Source organism: Trachinotus anak, unplaced genomic scaffold, assembly GCF_046630095.1.
Source record: "Trachinotus anak isolate AG129_WGS33_773 ecotype Australia unplaced genomic scaffold, CSIRO_AGI_Tana_v1 ptg000032l, whole genome shotgun sequence".
Taxonomy (NCBI): domain Eukaryota; kingdom Metazoa; phylum Chordata; class Actinopteri; order Carangiformes; family Carangidae; genus Trachinotus; species Trachinotus anak.
In genome coordinates, this window is record NW_027273883.1 from 15171970 (window position 1) to 15194202 (window position 22233).

At 39.4% G+C, this 22233-nt stretch overlaps 4 protein-coding genes across 6 annotated transcripts in view; 1 reads left to right on the plus strand and 3 right to left on the minus strand.

Moving 5' to 3' along the window:
- Positions 1-2874: 2874 nt before the first annotated feature.
- On the minus strand, positions 2875-8210 carry LOC139613172 (ferroportin). Its single transcript, XM_071469582.1, has 8 exons — positions 8108-8210; positions 7946-8013; positions 7624-7783; positions 7193-7308; positions 6856-6982; positions 6393-6665; positions 5004-5675; positions 2875-4452 (listed from the first exon to the last, which is right to left on the minus strand). The coding sequence occupies exons 1-8, from the start codon at positions 8208-8210 to the stop codon at positions 4193-4195; spliced, it is 1779 nt and encodes a 592-aa protein (XP_071325683.1). The 3' UTR covers positions 2875-4192.
- A 1341-nt stretch (positions 8211-9551) lies between these two features.
- Positions 9552-14479, minus strand: LOC139613068 (sodium-dependent neutral amino acid transporter B(0)AT3-like). The gene is made up of 12 exons (XM_071469388.1): positions 14242-14479; positions 13043-13183; positions 12729-12866; positions 12440-12621; positions 12051-12161; positions 11846-11958; positions 11627-11755; positions 11235-11391; positions 10930-11134; positions 10520-10679; positions 10271-10433; positions 9552-10165 (listed from the first exon to the last, which is right to left on the minus strand). The coding sequence occupies exons 1-12, from the start codon at positions 14414-14416 to the stop codon at positions 9971-9973; spliced, it is 1869 nt and encodes a 622-aa protein (XP_071325489.1). The 5' UTR covers positions 14417-14479; the 3' UTR covers positions 9552-9970.
- A 226-nt stretch (positions 14480-14705) lies between these two features.
- On the minus strand, positions 14706-20420 carry slc6a19b (solute carrier family 6 member 19b). The gene is made up of 12 exons (XM_071468334.1): positions 20070-20420; positions 19139-19279; positions 18919-19056; positions 18636-18817; positions 18445-18555; positions 18099-18211; positions 17885-18013; positions 17632-17788; positions 17305-17509; positions 17067-17226; positions 16089-16251; positions 14706-15970 (listed from the first exon to the last, which is right to left on the minus strand). The coding sequence occupies exons 1-12, from the start codon at positions 20266-20268 to the stop codon at positions 15779-15781; spliced, it is 1890 nt and encodes a 629-aa protein (XP_071324435.1). The 5' UTR covers positions 20269-20420; the 3' UTR covers positions 14706-15778.
- Positions 20421-21173: 753 nt separating this feature from the next.
- Positions 21174-22233, plus strand: part of fhod3b (formin homology 2 domain containing 3b) — an 85078-nt gene continuing 84018 nt past the window's right edge. For 2 of the 3 annotated variants that reach the window (XM_071468331.1, XM_071468333.1), the window contains exon 1: positions 21174-21911. In XM_071468331.1, the coding sequence (XP_071324432.1) occupies positions 21747-21911 (165 nt within the window). In that variant the 5' untranslated portion in view covers positions 21174-21746. The remainder of the gene's footprint in view (positions 21912-22233) is intronic. The other variant, XM_071468332.1, reaches the window with a different exon arrangement.

Consider the following 22233-nt stretch of genomic DNA (forward strand, 5'->3'; position numbering starts at 1 on the left):
TGAAAAAATAATTCATGAATGAATCATTTAAGTTTTGTCACCCAACTTTTTTTTTTTATGCCTTGGTTTGGCCCTTCAGAAAATCATTAGCTCTGTGACTTCGATGTAGTTAGCTTCGTTGGCGTCAGGGAGCTATGTTTAGTTAGTGTCATGTGTGAGCTAGCATATGAAACACTGCCAAACAATGAGTCGGCATTCAGGTGTGTTAGACAGGAGGGAAGAAACGGATGATATAACTGATAAGCCATTTTCTTTGGCAGAGATGGTGAGAGCAATAAATACACCAGCCCAGCCTCCCCTGGGAAGGATTAGATATTTATGCCAAAGCATCTCGGGGAAGGCGCGCTCTCGAAGTTGAGGGAATATTACCAAGTGCATTGAAAGAAGCAGTGGTTATTCTGATAAGAAAAAAAAACTGTCAAGGATCCATCTAAAGCCCAACAGAGCAATAGCGTTAATATCAAATATATGCAAGATAATGGAAAGGGTGATAACAGAAAGGCTGTCATATGAATTTGAGAAGAAAGGCAAATTAACAGAGTGGTTTAAGGAAAGGAGTATCATGGACTCGGTGGTAAGGCTAGAGACATAAAGGCCCAGACAAGTAAAGAGTCAGTAAATGCATGATTTTCTTGCACAGAAAAAGTGTATGACATGATGTGGAATGAGGGATTGTTAATTAAGATGCATCAGATGAGGGTTGGTTGGACAGTTTGTTAATGGATAAAGGATTATCTGTTTGGAAGACAGATCCAGAAGTACAGATGGGGTCAGATTTGTCAAATCAGTATATGGACGGAGTTGGCAGACCTTGAGGCAGTGTGATAGGCCCACTGCTTTTCATCATTATTATCAAAGGCACCAGATATAGGGTACAGTGGGTTACTGTTTGTAGATGATAGTTCTCTGTGGAAAAGGGTACAATGATTAACAGACGAGGTGGTGGAGTGGGGTTATGATTGGTGGTGTAGGTTCTCAGTAGAAAAACAACCAAAAAAAAAAAAAAAGAGTAAGGGATGAAACTAAGGATGTATGGGAGAATTACAGAGGGTTGGGTTGGGTTAATTTTTTGTAAATTTGTTAATTCATGATTAACATCAGGAAAATAGAAGATATAATTTTAAATGCGCTGAGATCTTTGGTATGGAATGGGGAGCAATTACTCATCACTGAAAAGACTGTATGTGGCTCTGATAAAATCTGTGCTGGATTACTGCAGTGTATGGGTCAGCAGCCAGGTCTCTTCTAAGGAAATTGGATGTGATTCAGGCACAGGCATTGAGGGTATGCAGTGGGTTTTTTAGGAATCAGTAAGGGTGCAACGGATAGTAAACTACTGGGCTAATTTACAGGGACAAAATGATTCTCAAGCCACAGAAGGAGTGTTTCAGGAGTGTTGGGAGAATGGGAGTAATCAGAAGGATTACGACAGGTAGGGAATGACATTGCAAAAGAGAGTTTGATCTGAGGGTAAGCCCTTTAGTGGTTAACCTAGTCTATCTGGTGGAGATTGGTATTTGTTAGAGGTTCAAAAGAAACAAATAAAAGATCAAATTGATTTGAGAAGTATATTCAGCTATCATGTAATGAAAGAGAATAGTGATTTTACCAAGATCTATGTAGATGGTGCTAAGAAACCTGAGGCAAGGGTGCCTGGATTTGAGGTGGCATTACAGCATAAGGAATTTGAATTAACAGAAGAACATATATTAAAAGTTAGGGGTTTACACACTGGAGATGTTGGCCTGTGATGGATGGAAAAAATAGACAAGTTAAGGTGTCGAAATTCATCCTCAGCCCTCTCAGTTTTTTAAGGTCTTTCCATTCAAAGAGCTGTCGAGATCATTTCTCAGCTTCCTGTACATACTCGTGAACTGTATTGTTGTTCAATTCTTCTACCACTGTTATATTAAATATATGACTAAAGTGAGATTACACCATGGTGATAGTGGGCATTGCATGAGATGAGAATATGTGGACTGCAGACTGGACTTCCATGTTCTTCACTTCTGGATGATTACCTCTTGAAATCTCAGATGGTTGATATATAATAGTACTCCCGTGATACTCCGTTATTCTGTCCACCCTCATTTGTCCTCCTCTGGAAGATTGTCAAAAGTATTACAATTACTCTTGGATGGTGCTGACTTTTATTACAAAAATCTTAGAAGATGCAGTGATTAGATACTGTGTGCAGTAGAGGTGCACCAAGGAAAGCGTTCCTATACTAGCATAGTGATGACCATTTAATGTGACATTGACCTCTACTGGCCACAAAAAGCTATTACATATGCATATGGCCACTGTTTCCTCCCTGGCTGTGTCATGTTTATGTCCTCAGCATTTATGTACTGTGTATGTTGTATATCTTCCTCTTGCCGTTGTTCTTGTCTTGCAGTCTTCCTTTTACACTATCAGTATTTCTGTCAACAGCCATGATACCATTCTGGGTGCTACAGCTGATTCTGACTGATGATGAATTTACTCCACCTGTGGTAATATATCTCAGATTATATAAGCTCTCCAATAGTTGGACTGCTGTTGTCAGGAAAATCTCCATTATCCCCTTTGAAGTTGCATGTATGGATTCTGTAAATTTATACATCAAATATTTAGAGTCCACAAGGGGGAGACAGTATTAAACCATGTGGCTGTCCTTTTTTATTGAAATGAATGTAGCAGAGCAGAATAACATTAAATTGTGCAGGTTGAATTAATTACTTTATTTATGCATTAGGCTGTGATTTAATAGGGCCAGTGACATTTTGCAGAATATTCAGATGACTTAGTAGAACCATAGCATTGTGTACTACTTTATTTTACATTACAAATATTTATTTGTCTATCATTCTGGGCAGAAGACTTGAGGCCAAATCCTCTTCAGTCATCTTTATTATCATAATTGTCAGTCTGAAAAATAAGGACAACATACAATACGGAAATTTCACAGGAAAATTATACAAATATATTGAGATGTGTTGCTGGTTGTATGACAGAAGGTTAAACTTTGATGTTATTTCCACTGTACATGAAGGAGATATGAAAACATACAAGTTCCCAAGTCATATTCCCAACAGTGTCCTTGTTCTTAGTTGAGGTAAGGTAAAGTTTAGTTCATCAGAACTACAAAAGAATGAAGCAAAGTGTAATACAGTTCTCCTATAGCAGTGATTGACATTTGCTATCAACACATAGCTATCACTGATTTCAAACATGTCACAAAATGAAGATTGCGTTCCGCTTGGATTTCTATAAAACTATTAATATCACTCTTTATATGGGAAGGAAAGAAAGTTTGGAAACTATTTTTATTTATCTAAGTACACAAGCAATTAGAATAAAATAGTTTGTATTAAAGTTTGACTGAAGTACATGGTGTGATGTGATCTTTTTTGTTGTTGTTGTAATCCATAAGCCAGGTTTACATGCATAAAAGAAAGGCAAATGTTTTTTTGATTCATCCACAAAGAAACAAACCAGGGGAAGGAAATGCTTTGTCCTTTCACTTCTGTCCATTAAAAGGGGGGGTGCCTTTCTGATTTTTTTTTTTTTTAATCAGACAATCTCACATCAAGTTCCCTTTATGCTCCTCTTTCTGGACATCCTGGAATATTTCCAAGTGGACGGATCAGTAACATTGATGCCACTTGTAAAAATACTGTCTTGTTTATATTTCATGTACCACTGTTAGGTTTTCCTCACAACACCAGTTCTTAACTGAGTGAAGGTTAGAAAAATCTCCCCATCCATCTACCCTCCCATCCAAAAAGCTATGTAAGTTAACAGGCTTGTTTGATGAAAGTCTAGCAGTAATCCTACAGGGTTTGCAAAGGCGTGTGCTGGTGCCTTACCATGACCTTTGTGTCCTGTTGTACATTAGATTAGGACAGTTCCCCTGGAGGTATCATTGCTGCATTTATTGTAGCCACCTCAATGTGTGGGAGAGCGTGTCTCCCACTCTACTTCACCTGAGTTCTTGTTTGCTGCTGTGGCACGTGGCCCTGCAGGAAGAAAGCAACCGAGGTGTGACAGGCACTTGCTGTGTTGTGCTGAAATGAATGGCTACGTCGGGAGTGGAGTGTTGCAATAAGATTGCTGAAGGAACAGGAGGGAGACATTCATTTCACAGGTGCAGAGTGGAGTCAGTGCTGGTAAGCATCTCGCGCCTGGATGTGTGGGCCACGTCTGCTCCTTATGTGTCGAGGCGGCGTTTTCTCTTGGCTTTGTGTGCGTACAGGAAGTACATTGTGTGCCCAGTGGTGATGAATAATACAGAAATGATAACTAGGATGCCAAAGTGTTGTGGCTGTGGAGCAGAGATGACCATGATGAAGTGAAGCAGATCCATCAGGTAATTCATAGAGCTCTGCACCCCGTTTACCACACCCCTCTCTGACTCACAGATGTTCTCCTGTAGGAGCTGAGTCACTGTCAGGTCGAAGGACCAGAGACCTAAAACACAAATGTCATTAGGATTAAAAATTGATCTGGCCGTTAAATTAGCCAATAGTCTTAACAGCTGGGCAACCCCTCACACAAAAATTTAATTGTTGGGAACAGTCAACTGGAGCCCAACAAGAACAAGATTTTTTTAAGCTTATAGCAACATTTATATCTACCTGCAGGGCATCCCAATAACCCCCTGACTATTCCACATACACTGACATTGCAACTGTACTCTTGACTATCAAGAGTACAGTTGCAAGTATCAAGTTTGACTATCAATATGAGTGGGACATTTTACAGATTTTTTACTGTGCTTTCCGGTGGATAAACTATGCAACAGTGAAACTCTCTAAACCTTAATCATATCTTTGTTATTTTACGGCCAACCCAGATGGTAGTATATTCATGATAAACCAGATTGTAGTATCTGCCATGCTCATGTATGGGTCAGGCTTTACAGTTGACGACATACTTGTGCATTGTATACTAATATAATATATGTACTCATTTAAGTGTTAGTGTCTGTTGAATGCAGTCAGCTTTAGATGTCTACTCACCGATCCGTGCTGTGATGACGCCCAAGAACAGCAGGATAATGGAGATGTAGGATTCTGGTGCTGTGCCAGAGGGCACGTTCTCAAAAAGCACAGTGTTGTTGGTCCAATGAATGGAGGAGCGGTCAGGAAGCAATGGCTGATTGCTGCCTCCCCTCAGAGGATAAGTGTGTTTTTGCCTTTGGCTTGCCATCCCTCCAAGTTCAGAGGAGTTGGAGGTAATGTAGGGCATCAGCAAGCTAAGATCCATAGGGCTGCCAGGGGCAAACACAGAGCACACACACAGCAGCAAGCAGCCCAGGTGGAGGCAGCTTGAGATGATTCCTGTGTTAATCAGGCCATAGGTCTTCCTGAGTCTGGTGAACATCACGGTGCCCATCAGCCCTGTAATAGCTGATACACCCATCAACAGACTAAGGAGAGAGCCGCTTATACCCTGAGTGTAGGCATAGCCAGTGGTGATGCAGTCAAAGCCCAGTACTGTGGTGTAGAGGAAAGCCAGACCCATTCCTGCCAGGAAGACAGGCTGTCGATAGTAGGCCCTCCACCCATCCTTACATGTGCTCACCAACCAGCGAAACCTCCGGAAACACAGTGGCAGGTCTGTGATTTCTTTTAGGGGCAGGCTTATGTTGCAGTTGCCTTCTGTCAGAGGTTGAGGTTGTGTGACATTACCTTCCCCTGATGAGAAACAGGAATTTCATCCATCACTTGACCACTGATCACTTGATCACTGTCCATCAAATGAACAAGCCTCAGCTGGTTCTACACCCATCAAATTATCTGTCAAATACAGACCATCTACATTAATGTGGACCATGGCAGCTGGGTGCTGTACACAAACTGAGGATTGTGTCACATTCTTCAGTGAGGCTTTGGAGCTTGATCATTTTTATTCTATGATTACTTTAGCACATTTAATGTAATTGTAGAGAATTAAAGAGATGACAGCACCCATTAAGCTCATTGTGATAGTTCCAGGCTAATTACAGTGTTTTATAATTCAACAAAGGCGTCATATCACAACCTAACCAACTGTAATGCAAAAAATGAAATAATACATATTTTTCTTATGTCCTTTCAAAGAACTGCCAATGTATTTATGTATTTTGTTATCTTTCCCTTAAGCCACATGAAAATTGCCACAAATCTCACTAGATAGCACCCATGATGATGTCCACCTCTTTATTCTGCTATCAAAGCAAGTTTTCAAAATTAAATTTGAGATCTTGTAGCTGCTGTATTACGTCTCTACTTTGCCAACTACAAGCAGGCAGTGCTAACATAGTTTAGCCTAAAGCACTTGAACACATGATGCTGTTGCCATATTTTATGTAAATCTAATTGCATTCTAATGTTAAAATCTAGAAATACAGAAATTTCAAACCACACACAAAAAACATCTGCCCATACCTTGTGAATTTCTGTCCATGCTCTGCAAATACACCTCATCCTCCTCCACCACTGGTGGTTTGACTGAAAGAGCAGGAACGATGCGGTACACCCGTGACAAGAAGAAGAACTCCACAATGAGAGACACAAGGTTCCAGCCCAGGATGAAGCCACAGCCAACTACATTGGAGGCCAGGGTCATGACCTGTCCCACCGCTAGTGGGGCCAGGATGTTAGTCACCTGATCTATCCGCCTCATGGTCGCATTCATTCCTTTTGTTAGGATCAAAGACACAGAGGTTAATGAGCTTCCACTAGACGAGTTTTAGCAAGAGCAGAAACAGACCACCACCTCGTATTCTCTGCTATTCAAGTGTCTATCATACATAACCTGTGATGCAAGCCCATGGCAAACATGGAATACAAACCAACATGTGCATAAACAGAGAGGAAATCCCCTCACCAGCTAAGTGACCTCGGTTGTAGCCTGTGATAACCACAATCCAGTCCCTCTGAATGGCAATGGTCAGCGCTGTGCTTGCAAGGTTTGCCACATCTGCCAGGATGATCACCACCGTATAACAAACCACCTTGTGTGAGTTTTGTGATGCAACATGTTACTATGACAGCACAGAGTAGCCACAAACTCAGAAGCAGAGACAACAGGGACACGGGACAGAGGGGACAACAGCAGCAATAACTCCTCTGTGTAACAATCATGGTGAGTATCCTGTTTGCAGATCAACAAGGTATCACGTCATGAAATGTAATTATTAGTCAGATGTGTGGTGTCTACTCACAGTAAGCCATCCGTCCCAGATCTGTTCAATCCTTTGCTTATATGAGAACACCAACATGAGCACAATGCTACATACTGTCACTGAGATGTTCTGAATGAAAAGAGATGCATGTGCAACTAAAATAGGGGACAAAAAAAAAAAAATACAGTTTTAGACTCTCAGACCATAGATAATATATTCTGTAAAAAACGAATGCTAGCCTTGACAGATATGAGTCAGTGGCTGTGAACCTTGTGCCTTGAGTCCTGTGGTGTTGAGTATAGTTATCAAATCAGAGACTGATTTATGGGGGAACATAATTTATCACCAAGCGGGAAAGGAAACCAGCACATTTCTGTGCCCAAGATTGAAATACACTGATCTTTATCACTGTTCTGTGATGTACTGCATGCTAAAATGTTCAAACGTGTGTGTGAAATTGTCGTGCATACCTTTATTCCTGGGATTGCGATCAACCCAGTCTCCAATCAAAGCCCCAAGCAGGAGCACTGACCCAGCCACTACCAATCCAAACACAGCAGTCAACAGCAGGTTACGGCCGTACAGCTCAATCAGGAACACAGAGATAGCAAAGTGCCACATGCGGTCACCCTGTTTAACACAACATATATGTCATCATTATGTGTTGCTTTAAAAGAGGCTGTCTGTATGTTGTCATACGGTTTACAGTAAGTAAACTACCTTGCAATTATTTAAGTTTCGATGTCTTATCTATTGCTCCAGGAATCTGTTTCTTCAGGAAATGATTCTTACCCACATTGACAATGCTCCACTGACATAGATGAGAAACTTGGGGCCCTTGAGGTAGATAAGAGCTGAACCTTACGAGGAAATGCATGAAAAGCGATTAAGCACATGTTACATTTGCTGCAAACACTTTGCATCAATTCTAGTTGGGTTTAAAGTTGAGTTCACCTGGTATACTCCTGGCTTTTTTAGCTCTCGCATCCCTGATGGCGTCAGACTCAAACTCGACCATAACCCCACCACAATGGGAGGCATCTTCTCGCTGGGACATCGCCTAGAGGAGGATCGTAGGTCCAAACAACTGTTGAACTTGTCGCACTCTTGTTCCATTGTTGATAGTACAGTGTTACAACACTGTAGGTCACAGCACCCACTCACTTAGATGTTTTGAAAGACAGTTAAGGTTGTCCTACTAAGGTTACTGTGTTATTGGTGACTACAAGAGTGTCTAGAGCACTTACAGGATTAGTGGTTATTTACTTATTAACAATTCTAGAACAACACCAAAAATCAACACCAGCACACTTAATTCAACAGAAGATGAAACACCATGTCCTTTTGAACTCAACAAACCACTTAAGCCTCCTCAGCAGGATGGTGACACCATAATATTAAATATGACACATCTTATTTAATCAGTTTCATCAGATTTCTTTTTTTCAATTGTAAAAGAGTCATAAATAATGGCTGCAGTGGGTCAATAAGTCAGAAAAACATACCAACACTAAGATTTTCTCATGTATTTAGATATAGCAATACTGAAAGCAGCATTAGCATGAAAACCTTGCATAGCTCTGTAAATGCAGTCTTAAACTGAAAAATAATTAAAGCTCTCATAAATCATTCCAGGGTCACCTTTGTTATGATGATACTCTCAATCCTTGCTGTTGTTCCTCGATGATGTATCTTGTGCCATGTATCCTACATTGGGATGCTAGTCTTTCCTGAGAACTGGAATTCAAGCTGTAGTAGTTTGAAAGGCTTAATAACATCACACTGTTCAAGTGCACCATTGTATGAAAGTGCCAGAAAAGCAGAACAGGCAGAGGGACAACAAAGGCAGCCAGCATATTCCAAAGCACGTGACACTGGGGGGACAATATCACTGTCCACCCACACAACAAAAAAGGATAACAGTGTCACTCGTATGACTCAAACTACACACATACATGCGCATGGCAAGTAAGCACATGCATGAACCCTCACACACACACACACACACACACACACACACACACACAAGCACAGTCTACTACTCATACAACCACGTGCAAAAAAGTAACATAAAGGACACACCATGCAACACTACATCACTCTTCACTGACGCAGGGAACAGAGAGTAGAAAGCAGACAACTATATTATATCACAAGAAAACAGCTTCCTTGGCAGTTGGGAAAGTTGTGTAGTATTAATAAGTGTTGACAATGATGATGTTGCCTGAACATACAAAGACAACATCACTACAAACATCCTCTCATCGGTTGTGCATGTTGTACACATGTTTTTGTTGGTTTGTTTTTTTGAAAACTAATAATGAGCTTATCGCAAACCATTCAAAGAACTCATCCATCACTCTCCGTTTGTCCCCATTCACAGCATCAACACAGGAAATTAACTGTTGTCTTCCTTTAATCAAATATCAACACAAATCTCATTCTCTGTTCCAGCATTTGGCAATCAGCTAATATTTTTCCCAGGGATATTGCTGTTTACATTTCCCTCCCCAATATGAATACACTTGTGTAAATGAAGACAAAATGTATGTGTTTTCATTTAGCAAATATTCTGAAATTACAGCTGCTGTTGCCAATACACCGTAGTATTGTAGTGATAATGTCATTCAAACTGTAATGAAATTACAAGCTTGCAATATCATACTATACAAAGATAGAAAAAATAACCTGAAAAAACTTTGTCTTTTTCTTTCCAAATAAATATGTACAATACGAAGTTATTCAATGACAAAATATCTCATAGTAGTCCTAACCATTGATCTGATAGAACAATTTCATTTCTGAAAACAATTTCATTTACAGTTCTCCATTACAGAACTCATTTGCGTATGGGTTTTGATTGTGCCTGTTCATGATGTAGTTCTTGAGGAAGCCAATAAATCTGTAGAGAGCCACAAGAGGAATGGACACGACAGGAAGCACAGATAGGAGCACACAGATAACGAAAACCCATTCAGGATAGTGCAGAACATCAGCAAGGGGGAAGTTCACCTGCGGGGGGTAATGGAGTGAAAAGTCAGTGTTTTCTTTTTTACTTTGTGGCAGATTTAACAAATTCTACACAGTGATGTTATCGAGCTGTAAAATCGGCCTTACATAATCTGGGTTCCAGGCATTATATGTTGGTCTTTTTTCTGCCTCAATCACAACGTATGCAACAAAAACCACCAGTAGCATGAAAGGGCTGATGAAGCGCCAAGTAGCCTGCCAGTAGATATTCGGCCTCCGACCTGTCATCCATTCAATGTCGTCACTAAACCTGCGGGCGAATGGAAACTCAAAGTCAAATCATCCAAATGTGTTGTAATATTGCAAGTATAATCATGAAATGAATCACAATCTCACCTATTTATGCCATAGATGTATACCACACTGATGATCTCAAAGAATGCTATGATGAGCAAAGGCATGGATCCCACGAAGCTGTTGAAAATCTCCAGCCAGTAGTTTCCAGATCCCAAAGTGAAGATGAGAGCCACAGTAAAGGAAGTGAGACATATGAAACCTATGAGCAATAAGGCAAAATAGAAGAAATGTAACATTTCTGATATTGTTTCATTATATAATAATTAATATGCATAAGGCACTAATATGGAGACTGTTACACAATCTACCTATACAAAAGTGATCTGAAAGCCCACTTGTGTTTGAGAGGATAGTATGCTGTTTGGACACATCTTAGCATCCTATGACAACATGCATTTTGATTTAGCAGATGTTAATCCAGATGTTCACATTTAGATCTTTCAGTTCACCTGTGAAAATCTCCTTAGGAATCCAGGGTGGGACCACATTCAGGTCCAGCAGAGGAGTTAGGACCCCCTCTAGATTTCCGAACATTGAGGACAAGCCCAGGCTGAAGAGCATTACAAAGAACAGCACTGCCCATACCTGAGAGCCTGGCATTTTTATCACCGCCTCAGTGAACACAATGAAGGCCAATCCAGTTCCAGAAGCGCTCTACAGGTAAGATGTGATACATAATCTCAAAAACGACCTCACAAAACTTTGTAAAGAAAAAGTTATCAAAACTATGTTAATAGTAATGCATGTACTATACCTGGTCCAGGAAAGTCTGAAGGTTGCAGGTTTTTAGACTGAGGCTTTCAACCTCTGAGGGATCAGTTGCATTTAGATAGTTTAACCAGTGATCATAGTTTTCAAGAGTTATGTTTTCATCTCCAATGTTAAATGCATTTGTCAGTCTTAGTATGTTCCTAAAATCAGCAAGACAAAAATCAGTCTTTCAAATAAACATCACTTAAGATAAAGAGTGTGAGTGTGACTGATACTGTAGTCATGTATATGGTGTAGTCACAACAGTTACATTACTTGAGGTCTGACGACTTCTAATGACATAATTGTCAGTTGCACGTTTATTAATAATAAAGTATAATTATGGAGCTGATATACTGTACTATGGCACACTATAATTACCTCAATGGTACATACCAATTTCTGCAATCATTGTAGTTTTCATTTGCTTTAAATCCCAGAATGGCAAAAATAGGAATTGATGCATATATCGATGTAAAACTGTTCACACATCCAACAATAAGGGCATCTCTCTCGCAATTATTCCTGCAAGGACAAAATACTATCTCAGTTTTTGTTGGGGGGGGGGGTTGTGTGTGTGTATTAGACAGTGAATTAAAACAGGAATTATCTTACTTCTGAGCATTATAACTGGAAAAAGCAATAAGTCCCCCAAAGGCCAAAGACAAAGAGAAAAAGATCTGAGTAGCAGCATCCAACCACACTTTAGGATTCTTAAGGGTTTCCCACTGTGAACATATTAACTTTAGTTTAATTTCAGACTTTACTCATTAAATCATGTTATGAAATCATTTCAGTAAGAAGCTAACAGCAAACTTACATTTGGAGTAAAGAGATATACTAAGCCATCACTTGCCCCAGACAGAGTCAAGGCTCTGACCAAGAAGATGGTCAGAACAAGATACGGAAAAGTGGCTGTGACATAAATGGCCTGTTGAAAAATTTCAGACATTGTTTTAATATTTAATGTCCACAAGCTCTATTTTTGAGTTGTTGTCACTTGTGTAGGTGTTAAACATGTTGAGCATTTTCATTGGTGGAGCACTGCAAAATAAGGATGCATTTCATATTCATGTGTATTTTAGAAAGACAGCTTTACCACAATTTTGTCATTAATGACTGGTATCTGGGCAGTACAAGACATAATATATGATAACATAAGATATAATAACAATATTTTTTTAGCAGTACAACAAACAGATAAATTACCTTTCCAATAGTCTCAATTCCACGTATGAAGCAGATGTACACGAGGCACCAAGCAGATGCAAGACACAACACGAGCCACCACTGTAAGGACCCAGTGGTCTCGATGTCTGGCGTTATGTTCAGTGTTTCACGATACCAGAAATAGTTCACTGGTGAACTCTTTTCACATTCAGTTACATAGCCTGTATCAAACAGCTTAGATTATTATACTCTTATCAATTAATTGGGCTCTCTGTCTTTTACTTCAGTTATTATTAAGCAATGATATTATTTTTGCTGTAAAAATTACCAGTACGATTCAGGTTTATTGGGCAGTCCCTCCAGGGAAGTGGATTTTGAAAGGAGTGGAAGAAGTACCAGAGGATCCAGGCCAAGATCATGTTGTAGAACAGGCCAACTAGGAAGGATACTGCCATGGAAGCCACACCTGTGTACAAACATAGATATTTTCCAATAAAAAAGTATGTATGCACAGTAGAGATGGTAGAGATCTCAAGGCAGTCATGACTTTATGTTCTACTGTTTATTCCCCCATTTTGGCGTCTTGAATTTCTGCGTGAATTTCATAAATGGGTAACATTTATTGATACCAGACCTCCTCACCTAAACCTCCAAGATATGGGGAGATTGAGTTCCATACTCCAACACTTCCCATGCGGAGCCGTTGTCCGATGGCCAGTTCCATGTGCAACAGAGGAAGTCCCTCAAACACCAAGGCAATGACATAAGGAATCAGAAACGCCCCTTGAAATAAAGCAAATACATAAGTAAAAATAAGTTAAACAATAACCATGACTTTATTGTGTAAGCAACTGACTTCACCTTCAAAAAAAACATTGGCATTGCCTTTAAGGTCATTTAGTTTCCGATTACTGGACATTTTATTATCAAGTCAGAGCTTTATCACACTTACTCATAACAAGATTATGAGTAAGTAATTACTATAGATCAACAGTTCTGTAGGGACTGTAGGGATTGTGATAATATTTTGTCCCTTTTTTGGGGGGAGGTTTCTAGATTGTCCTTCACACGAAAACATGCTGGCTGAAATTATTAAAGTCATGTTTTATATCAAAAAACAAAGGAAAGAAGGCAAAAACTACCAGGTGACTCACTGATTAAGATGTGTTGACAGTCATATAAAAACTTTATGTATATGTGTATGTATACGTATGTAGATCTAATGTCATGTCTTTAAATTTGACAGTATTAACAGTGAGTTACAGATGAGAATTCACAAGCATAATTTGAAAGTTTATCTAAAGTAGTTTTGTAGTCAAGCCGCATTTCTTATTTTTTCAATTACAGAACGAAGATCAGGCTGTTTTATCCATACAGTCATATCTGCAGCCATGTCATGATCCCATTGCAATTTGGAGAGTAAGACAATAATGGTTATCTAAAGGCTGAAGAGAAAACGAGAAAAAGTTATTGTGCCATATGGCAGTACAACTGGTGTCTGAGTATGTGTGTGTGTTTGCATGTACATCTGATTGCTTGCATTGTGGGAACATATTAGTAAGATGGTTGTTATTTACACAAATTATTTTCAAAAAACATTTTTGGTATTTTCATAACTTTAGGGATTAAAAATGGTAGAAAAAGATCATTTAGTTTTTAAATAGCAGCATTTCAGAGCAGTTTTTCCACAGTTTAACATTTTGTCAAACTGTGGTGGGCAATTGACTGTAAAATGTGTCTTGACATGGAAAACCAAGTGAGAAGCCAGATTTTTACAAGACTGTCCGACTTTACTTTTTGTGTTAACCTTGCAAAGCAAAGTGTAAATGAAATTCTCTTACCTCCACCATAGACCTGACACAGATATGGAAATCTCCACACATTGCCAAGTCCCACAGCAAAACCTATGCAGGTTAGCAAATATTGAACTTTATTATCCCATTTTGGCCTTTCAGTCATCTCCTTCTGTTCGGCACTTCCAGTTTCTCCATCCATCACCACTATCTCCCTTGTCATTTTGGTATATATTGTGCAGCAAGCACAAGTCTTTTTTTGTCTGACTTTTCCCTCTACGTGGTCGAAATAGAACCTGCTGACTCCTTTACCTGTTTGTATCAGGAGAGGAGAGGGTTACGTTTGCTCTGTCTGACTCATATTTCTTGTTGCCTCTTTAAGCTGTGGGAACAATCTGGCCTGTTTGTTTAATGAAAAGTCCTTGTATAAAGCGGCATGATATGATGCTGATAACAAAGGCAGTTGATGTAATACAAAGCAGCATAAATAAGGAACCCAGGGAGTGAAAGGGTGATAGTGCACATGCCTTTTAATTTGATACATGATACAGTTTACATTACTGGTATTTGCACACAGTCTGAGTTATTCCAGTCGACAGTAACAATCATAGAGTTTACACTGTATTTAAAAAAACATTATTGAATTACTTATCAGAAGCAGTCTCAAAGAAGACTGCTCAAAATGCTCTGTATTTACCTCTGTATCATATTTATCAGTCACATCTATTAATCTTTACTGATAATCAGAAAAAAAAGAGTAGAGTCATAAAGATGTAATTCACTTTACAAATTAGAGGTGAATGCAGAAACACATGGATTAAAAATACCAATGTGCATTTGATTAAATCAATATTTTATTCACTTCTCAAACAGTCCACACTGTTAACATGTCACAACAGTGACTCCAGCTGGTCGGAAAGGTACACTGTCATTATCATGGCTCAAAGTCCAGCTCCTCTCTGAGGCAGAGCCTCCTCCCAGTCTCAGAATCTAATTGTTTGATAATTAACCCCAACTAAGAATCAACCCATGACAGCTGTATAAATGGACTGTGGGCTCATACTTATCTTTTGTCTACATTTGCCATTTATAAGTGCCTTAATTAGACACAAAATACAAACTTCTTTTGGAATATACACATTTAGCAAGTCTCACCCAAAGGGTCCACCTTACACATGGACTGTACAACATAATGCCACCCATTATGATAGCCATTAAAAATGTCAGTATTAAAATCTTGACAGTCAGGGACATGTTATCTCCAGATCATTATATTTGACGTTTTTATGAGGTTTTTACCCATGCTAGCAGCATTCCTTTAGGTATTGCCAAACTTTTTTATGACAGGTGTTCTTGCAGAAAGTCATATCACTCCTTAACAAATAAATTACAGCACAGAAAGCCAATAAGCTACTATTGTGGAGGCAGTCTTTTATCAAACAGACAGTGTGACTCTTACAGCTTTTTTGTATGTCACCAGATCTACTGCCAAGAAATGAGAGCGGTTGAAGACAACAATCCGTAGTACTTTAAAATTGCGTAGATAAAACCATGATATCAGTTGTTTGAATTTTACCAAAGAGAATTAGGCTGAGGATTTGTTCATTTGAATCTGGTCTGACATATTGTAGAGGTGTGACTTGTCACTCTTCTTTGTCTTTATACATTTCCAGACAGCAACAAAAGGTACAGCAATACTTGGTACTCCTGCCAATATAAAGATGATCACATAGATCCAGGCTGGATATGACTTTTCCTCCAGTGTAGGAAATTTCTCCTGCAAAGAGGGAGAGAAAATGCTATTTCTTGAGTTTTTGATGGTATATGACAGTGTATTTTAAATGATAAATATCCATAGTTCTGGGGAGGTTATCTTATAATAAATTCATATTTACCGATTCAGGATCCCAGGCTTTGTAAAGGAGATTTTCAGAAACTTTAGTGATGAGGTAAAAGACCAAGATGAAAAACATAATGAGAGGGCTGATGACTCTCCATGTTACTTGCCAGAAGAAGTTGGGTTTGTGTCCAATCATGAACTTTATATCATCATTGAACCTAGGAAGACAGTGACACACATATTAGGGTTGAACAATTAATCGAAATATTATCTAAATCACAATATGGCCAAGTACAATATAGTTATTTCAGGAGCTGCAGTTTGTTTGATAAGGTAAAATGTGTCACAACATACCAAAGCTTGCATGCTATGCTTGTTTGACACAGATCATCATTTATACATCTCTTTCCATGAAAATTTAAAAAAAAATCACCATTCCCACTAAAATTGTGACTCATGTTGCAGTCACAGTATTTGTGAAAATGATCTCAATATGACTTTTTTTCTTGCATATCGCTCAGCTCTAACACATACTGTATTGAAAAGATGTTTAGACAAATAAGAAAAACAACAATAAGCTTCTCTCAACAAAGGTGGTGCAATAATGTGCATCGCTTTTGATACAAGGATATATTTTTTTGTCCTCTTATCCCTTAATTGGCAAAATCAGTTATTTTGTCCAAGTGCTTATATGATATTGCCAGGTTTAGGTCTAGGGTGAATAATTTGGTTCAAATCAGTAGAAGTAGTTAAGATAAATTGAAGAATAATAAGTAATATTAGGGCAGAACTATCAAAACTATTATTGTAATGTTCACATCCTGTAGATGATACATCATGACAAGTTTGTTTTCAGTAGCTTTTATTATGTTGTAGGTCACAACTTATTTTTGTTAGTTTTCTTGGGGGCTTCATTGTCCCCAGGATGGAAAACTCTTTGATTTTGCCACCACACAGCATTAAATACAACACTAGACATAAAGAACACGATTTTAAAAGAGTTTACAAAACAGTATTTGTATTTTAATATTACCTGTCTATGCCATATATGTATACCACTGAGACCATTTCGCAGAAAGCAACCACTAGCAAAGGGATGGATCCTCCATAGGTGTCAAAGAGTGAAAGCCAATAGTTCCCTGAGCCTTGGAGAAATATCAGACCCACCAGACAGCAGAACAGGCAGGTTACACCTGAAGGAGAGAAGACAATTGACAAAATCTGCTAGAACTTATTGTTAACTGAAAATGAGAGAACAGATGTGGACTTACCAGTAACAGCTTCTTTTGGCCATGTCTTAGGGAAAACCTTGAGGTCTTGTAGTGGCACTAGAACTCCCTCAATGTTACCAAACATAGAAGACAGGCCGAGACAGAAGAGCATTATGAAGAAAAGGACAGCCCACACAGGTGAGATGGGCATCTTGGTGATGGCCTCAGTGAACACAATGAAGGCTAAACCAGTTCCTTCAACTCCCTATGCCGAAACACAGCACAGTGTAATAGCAAAGCATTGTATGCATCGTTCATTTTCCACTAAAATTAAATCTTCTCTCCTGGTGCATAAATAATCTTACTTCAGACCTGCTGAAATCTTACCTCACTGAGAAAAGTATTCAAGTTACAGGTTTTCAGATCCAGCCCTTGAATAATCTCAGGGTGTGTTTCATTAAGACGTTGAACAGCCTGATTATAGTTGCTGTCAGTGATGTCGCCCTCCGCAAGGTCAAACACATTTAGCAGTGCCATGATGTTTCTGAAACCCAAAATTAATTAGGTTTAAGAGTTTTTTCACAGTTGCTGTATTGCCAAAGAAGAAAAATACTGTCAGGCAAAGGAAGACATAATGTACCCAGAAAGACAGTTCTCAAATCTCTCTGTTGCTCTGAAGCCAATAATGGTGTAAATGACAGTTGCAGCGTAGACGGAGGTGATGCCATTGATGATAGAGATGATCACTGCATCCTGTTCACAGTTGTTACTAAAGGAAAAAAAATGTATCTACAGTACAGTACATACTCCTGTAACTTTAAATGATGAAGGCCTGAAGAAGACGACACACTTACTGCACTGAGTTGTAGCTGGAGAAGGAAATGAGACCACCAAAAGCCAGAGAGAAGGAATAGAAAACCTGAGCACCTGCGTCAAGCCATGTTGTTGGCTTTGCCAGCTCTGTTAACTGAAATAGTTAGTGTGTTAGAAAATTATACAATTATATGGTTCCTCTTATGAGGAATTAGGATTAAGGTATATTCAGATAAAACAGATAAAAATGTGGTTATTAAAAAACAATTAATCTTGGCTAAAAAATATGTCTGTATAAAATGTTATCATCATAATTGCCAAACAGCATTAAAACATATTTAACAAAAGGATATCCAGTTCATTCTGATTTGTAAAAATTCAACTTACATCTGGTGTGAAGAGAAACTTTATTCCATTCAGAGAGCCTTTCAGGGTCAGTCCTCTGATCAGAAATATTGTCAGCACCACGTAGGGAAGCGTTGATGTCACATACACAGCCTTGGGGAAAATGAGATATTTACAAAATTATTGTTGAATCAAAAACCTTCTTTGTCACTGTACAAAGAAATGTGCTGTACCTTCCCAGTGGTCTCAATCCCACGAATGATGCAGACATAGAGCACAGACCATGCACAAACATGGCATAACAGTATCCACCACTGCAGCCCACCATCCTCCTCAATCGCAGGAGTTGTGTTCAGGGTCTCCCTGTACCAGAAATAATCCACTGGGGAGCTCTTCTCACACTCTGAGATAAATCCTGACAGAATTTAACGACAGTGTGTAACACTTAAGTTGAACTCAAGAGTTTCTAACGTCTATTTGTTGCTCTGCAGGAGTACAGCATTGTTGTAGCGCTACCTGTTAAATTGGCATTCATGGGACATTGGCTCCAGGGCAGAGGCTCTTGAAAAGAGTTGAAGAAGTACCACAAAATCCAGGCAATGATGGTGTTGTAGTAGAGACTGATTGTCAGAGATACACACATGGATGCAATACCTGCAAATTAATGTTATAAAAGTTTTTCTTTTAAGGCAACTTCCCACTGGTTGAAGCAATCACTGTGCAACACGTTACTTACCAATGCCAGTCAAATAAGGATGAATTGTAGCCCACACTCCCAGGCTTCCTCTTCTTAAACGTTGACCAATGGCAAACTCAAGATGCAAAAGTGGGATTCCTTCAAGGACCAGCAGGATCAGAAATGGTATCATAAAAGCACCTGAAGGAAAAGCAAAGGAACTGTTAATAGTGTCGTCTTGACAATACATCTATCATTTTTCAGCATTTTATAAAATACATCCTAAACTGTTTTTGACATCTAAAAAGAAAATGAGAGATGAGTACAATTGTTTTTTCTGAAGAGGAGACAAAGAGACTTCATATTCAACAGAAAATACGAATACATTTCATAACACATTGATGTTAATCACTCAGCATACATATGAGCACGTGCAGAGATAAAGACAATAAACGTAGCTGGGTGTATAATGTAATGTACACTCCATTCAAGCCTTTACAAGGATTTAGTGACAGTCAGAGGGTATAAAGTTTCTTATCTTAACAGATGAGTTACAATCTGCTGAATGTGACTTTAGCTGCTGCTTATATCTACTGTTTAACAGGATGTAGTCATTACTGAGTCAGTGGTCTTGTGATACTGGTAATGAACTACTTATCTTGTGCAGTGTCCTGTATTCTATAGATCTCATCAACATAGTCAGTGATCCTTGTGAACAAATTAAGGGTAGTTTGCATAATTGAAACACAAATAATCCAATGTAAAGATACAAACTACGCAAGAGGAATTTTCTTCTTCTTCTTTTTTTTCTTACTTTTCTTTTCTTTTCACAAACAGGCAAGGCATACTCGGTAGTATACTCTTAATGCTCCTATATTCTTCTAGTAGGTCTGGATTGGACATAATGATGTATGAATTATTTTTTCCTCTACTTAGGCAGTGTTATTGAAAATAACCACATATGGAATATGCGCATTAAAGCATCACTTACCTCCTCCATGACTCTGACACAGATAGGGGAAACGCCAGACATTTCCGAGTCCCACACAAAACCCCACACAGGTCAGCATGTACTGGGTCTTGTTGTCCCATTTTGGTCTGTCTCCGGCCTCTTGCTCCTCCAGCTTGTCCAGCTGTTGATGGGACAATATCCTGTCCTCCAAGCCCGGATTGGGGAGTTGCAGCTTCATGGTCTTTCAAACACTGTAGGATTGTAGTGATACAATAGTGCACTGTGCAGCCTGGAATGCAAATTGTAGCTCACACTGTGCGATGTACTGTACCTCTGTAATAGACTGACGAGGTTGTGGTGTCAGAGAGCATTGGCTGGAGGTGTGCAGCCCTTTGAAACCTAAGCAGACCAAGAGCGCACTTAACTAGTGCCTTATCATGGGGAGAGGTCATTGCACAACAGTTCATTGGAAGAAGACATTTTTTATAGGATTTATTGTATGGTACCTGAAAGAGTCAGTTCATCATCTTAGAGTTAGAGTATGTAATGTAGAGTTGGGTATCAAACCTCAATTATTTTATTTTATTTAATTTTTTTTTGGTATAACGGTTGAAACTCAGGAATCATCACGTAAAATAATATGAAAAATGTCAAACACACCCATCCCTGTTCTAGCCATGCAGATAATTATGCTTTTTTTGCCCAAATTCGGAGTTATCCATCTCTTTGATTGATTTTGAGTTGATGTATTTGTCAACACTTACAACTTATCCCTAGCAACCAGTGCATGAAGAGTTCATGAAGGACTGAAAACACAGTGGACAGTAACATAGCTGTAATGACATTAAGAAATATTTTCATGTAGTATGTTTTATAAAACGTTTATTGTCAGCTTATTCACATGTACAAATCATTCACAGTGAGACAGGTTTTAAACAGTTAGAAATAAATGTAATGAAGAAATGTTCAGGGTTCACTTCACGATAGAATAGTCTGACAAAAAAATCTGAGCTCACTACATTACGGTGTGTGTGTGTCATAGTATGTTATAAATCATTTATTGTCTATATACAGATAGGGGGGGCTGTTCTCTATCTGCCTGTCATCTGTTATGTCTATCTACCGTCCACTGTATCTACCTAAGGTGTGTTAGTGTGTCAAACGCGTCGCTGTGTGTGTGTTGCATTCTTGAGACGCTGCTGGCTCCGGGACAGTGCTGATTCCTGTACTGTTCGCTTCCGCCACCGGAGGCCGCCATTGCGCCTGTAATATGAGCTGCGTCGGCCGGCTGAGGTCTGGCTGCTGCGTCCCCCTGGCAGAGTTTGTGCTTGAGGAGGGAGCCGCTTCCCATCGCTCTCACAGACCAGGCGCCAAGTGTAGCAGTCCCGTCCGCAGTCTGCCTCAGCACCTCAACCGCCCGCAATGCCCTTGGATACTGCCGCCCCGCTCATTTCCACACCGCTCTGACTAACCGTGCCTCTGAAGGAGGTATCCTGGATCTGTACTTTTGGGACTGTTGTGTACATCGTCCTGCGTCCTCTGAGCTGCGTGAAGCGAATGGAGAAGGTCCAAGGATAACAGAGGGTGCAGGATTTTGCTACTGCAGAAGACCTGCCGGTAGTTCTCCACCGGCCGGGGGGGTTTGCGCGTCTGTCACCGGCTGTGGTGTCGCATCCACTATTTTGATCATCCAAAATAGCCTTGCATGGATACATCATGGCTACGTTTATATGCAGGGTACAGTTCTTAGATGATACTGATCCATTTAACAGCACCAATTTCCCCGAGCCCACCAGACCACCTCTGTACACGTTCAGGGAAGATATTCCTCTGATAAATCAGATTGCTGGAGTCCACAGGCTGCTAAAAGCCCCACAGAAGGTATGCAGTATACTGTCTAGTCTCTTGATTTTCCTTTTGTTCATGTTTCTTTAAATGACTCTGGTGAAGAGTCATCACCAACGAAAATCTAAATTAATAATTAGCTTGAACATGTTGATGGGGTTACTACCAAACAAACCTAATGGACCATTGACTTGACGGAGTTTGCTGATATGGGATGCTGATGCAGCATCAACATATGCTAAAGAGTTATTGCATGCACAGTGTCAGTATGATTGTACTATAATATGACATTATAGAATATTTGGTGGCTTAAGTTGATATTGGACTGAAGTAGACACCCATTATTTGACTGAGTGGA

Excerpts from the sequence above, each read along its gene's own strand:
- LOC139613172 (XM_071469582.1), bottom strand. The coding sequence starts at position 8,210 with ATGTCCCAGCGAGAAGATGCCTCCCATTGTGGTGGGGTTATGGTCGAG. Across the intron at positions 7,784-7,945 it reads GTGGAGCATTGTCAATGTGG|GGTGACCGCATGTGGCACTT; the intron begins GTAAGAATCATT and ends TGTGTTAAACAG. Across the intron at positions 7,309-7,623 it reads TCGCAATCCCAGGAATAAAG|TTGCACATGCATCTCTTTTC; the intron begins GTATGCACGACA and ends CCCCTATTTTAG.
- LOC139613068 (XM_071469388.1), bottom strand. The coding sequence starts at position 14,416 with ATGACAAGGGAGATAGTGGTGATGGATGGAGAAACTGGAAGTGCCGAA. Across the intron at positions 12,867-13,042 it reads CCCATATCTTGGAGGTTTAG|GTGTGGCTTCCATGGCAGTA; the intron begins GTGAGGAGGTCT and ends GTTTGTACACAG. Across the intron at positions 10,434-10,519 it reads TACATCTATGGCATAAATAG|GTTTAGTGACGACATTGAAT; the intron begins GTGAGATTGTGA and ends ATTCGCCCGCAG.
- slc6a19b (XM_071468334.1), bottom strand. The coding sequence starts at position 20,268 with ATGAAGCTGCAACTCCCCAATCCGGGCTTGGAGGACAGGATATTGTCC. Across the intron at positions 19,280-20,069 it reads GTGTCAGAGTCATGGAGGAG|GTGCTTTTATGATACCATTT; the intron begins GTAAGTGATGCT and ends CTTTTCCTTCAG. Across the intron at positions 18,556-18,635 it reads GGATTGAGACCACTGGGAAG|GCTGTGTATGTGACATCAAC; the intron begins GTACAGCACATT and ends ATTTTCCCCAAG.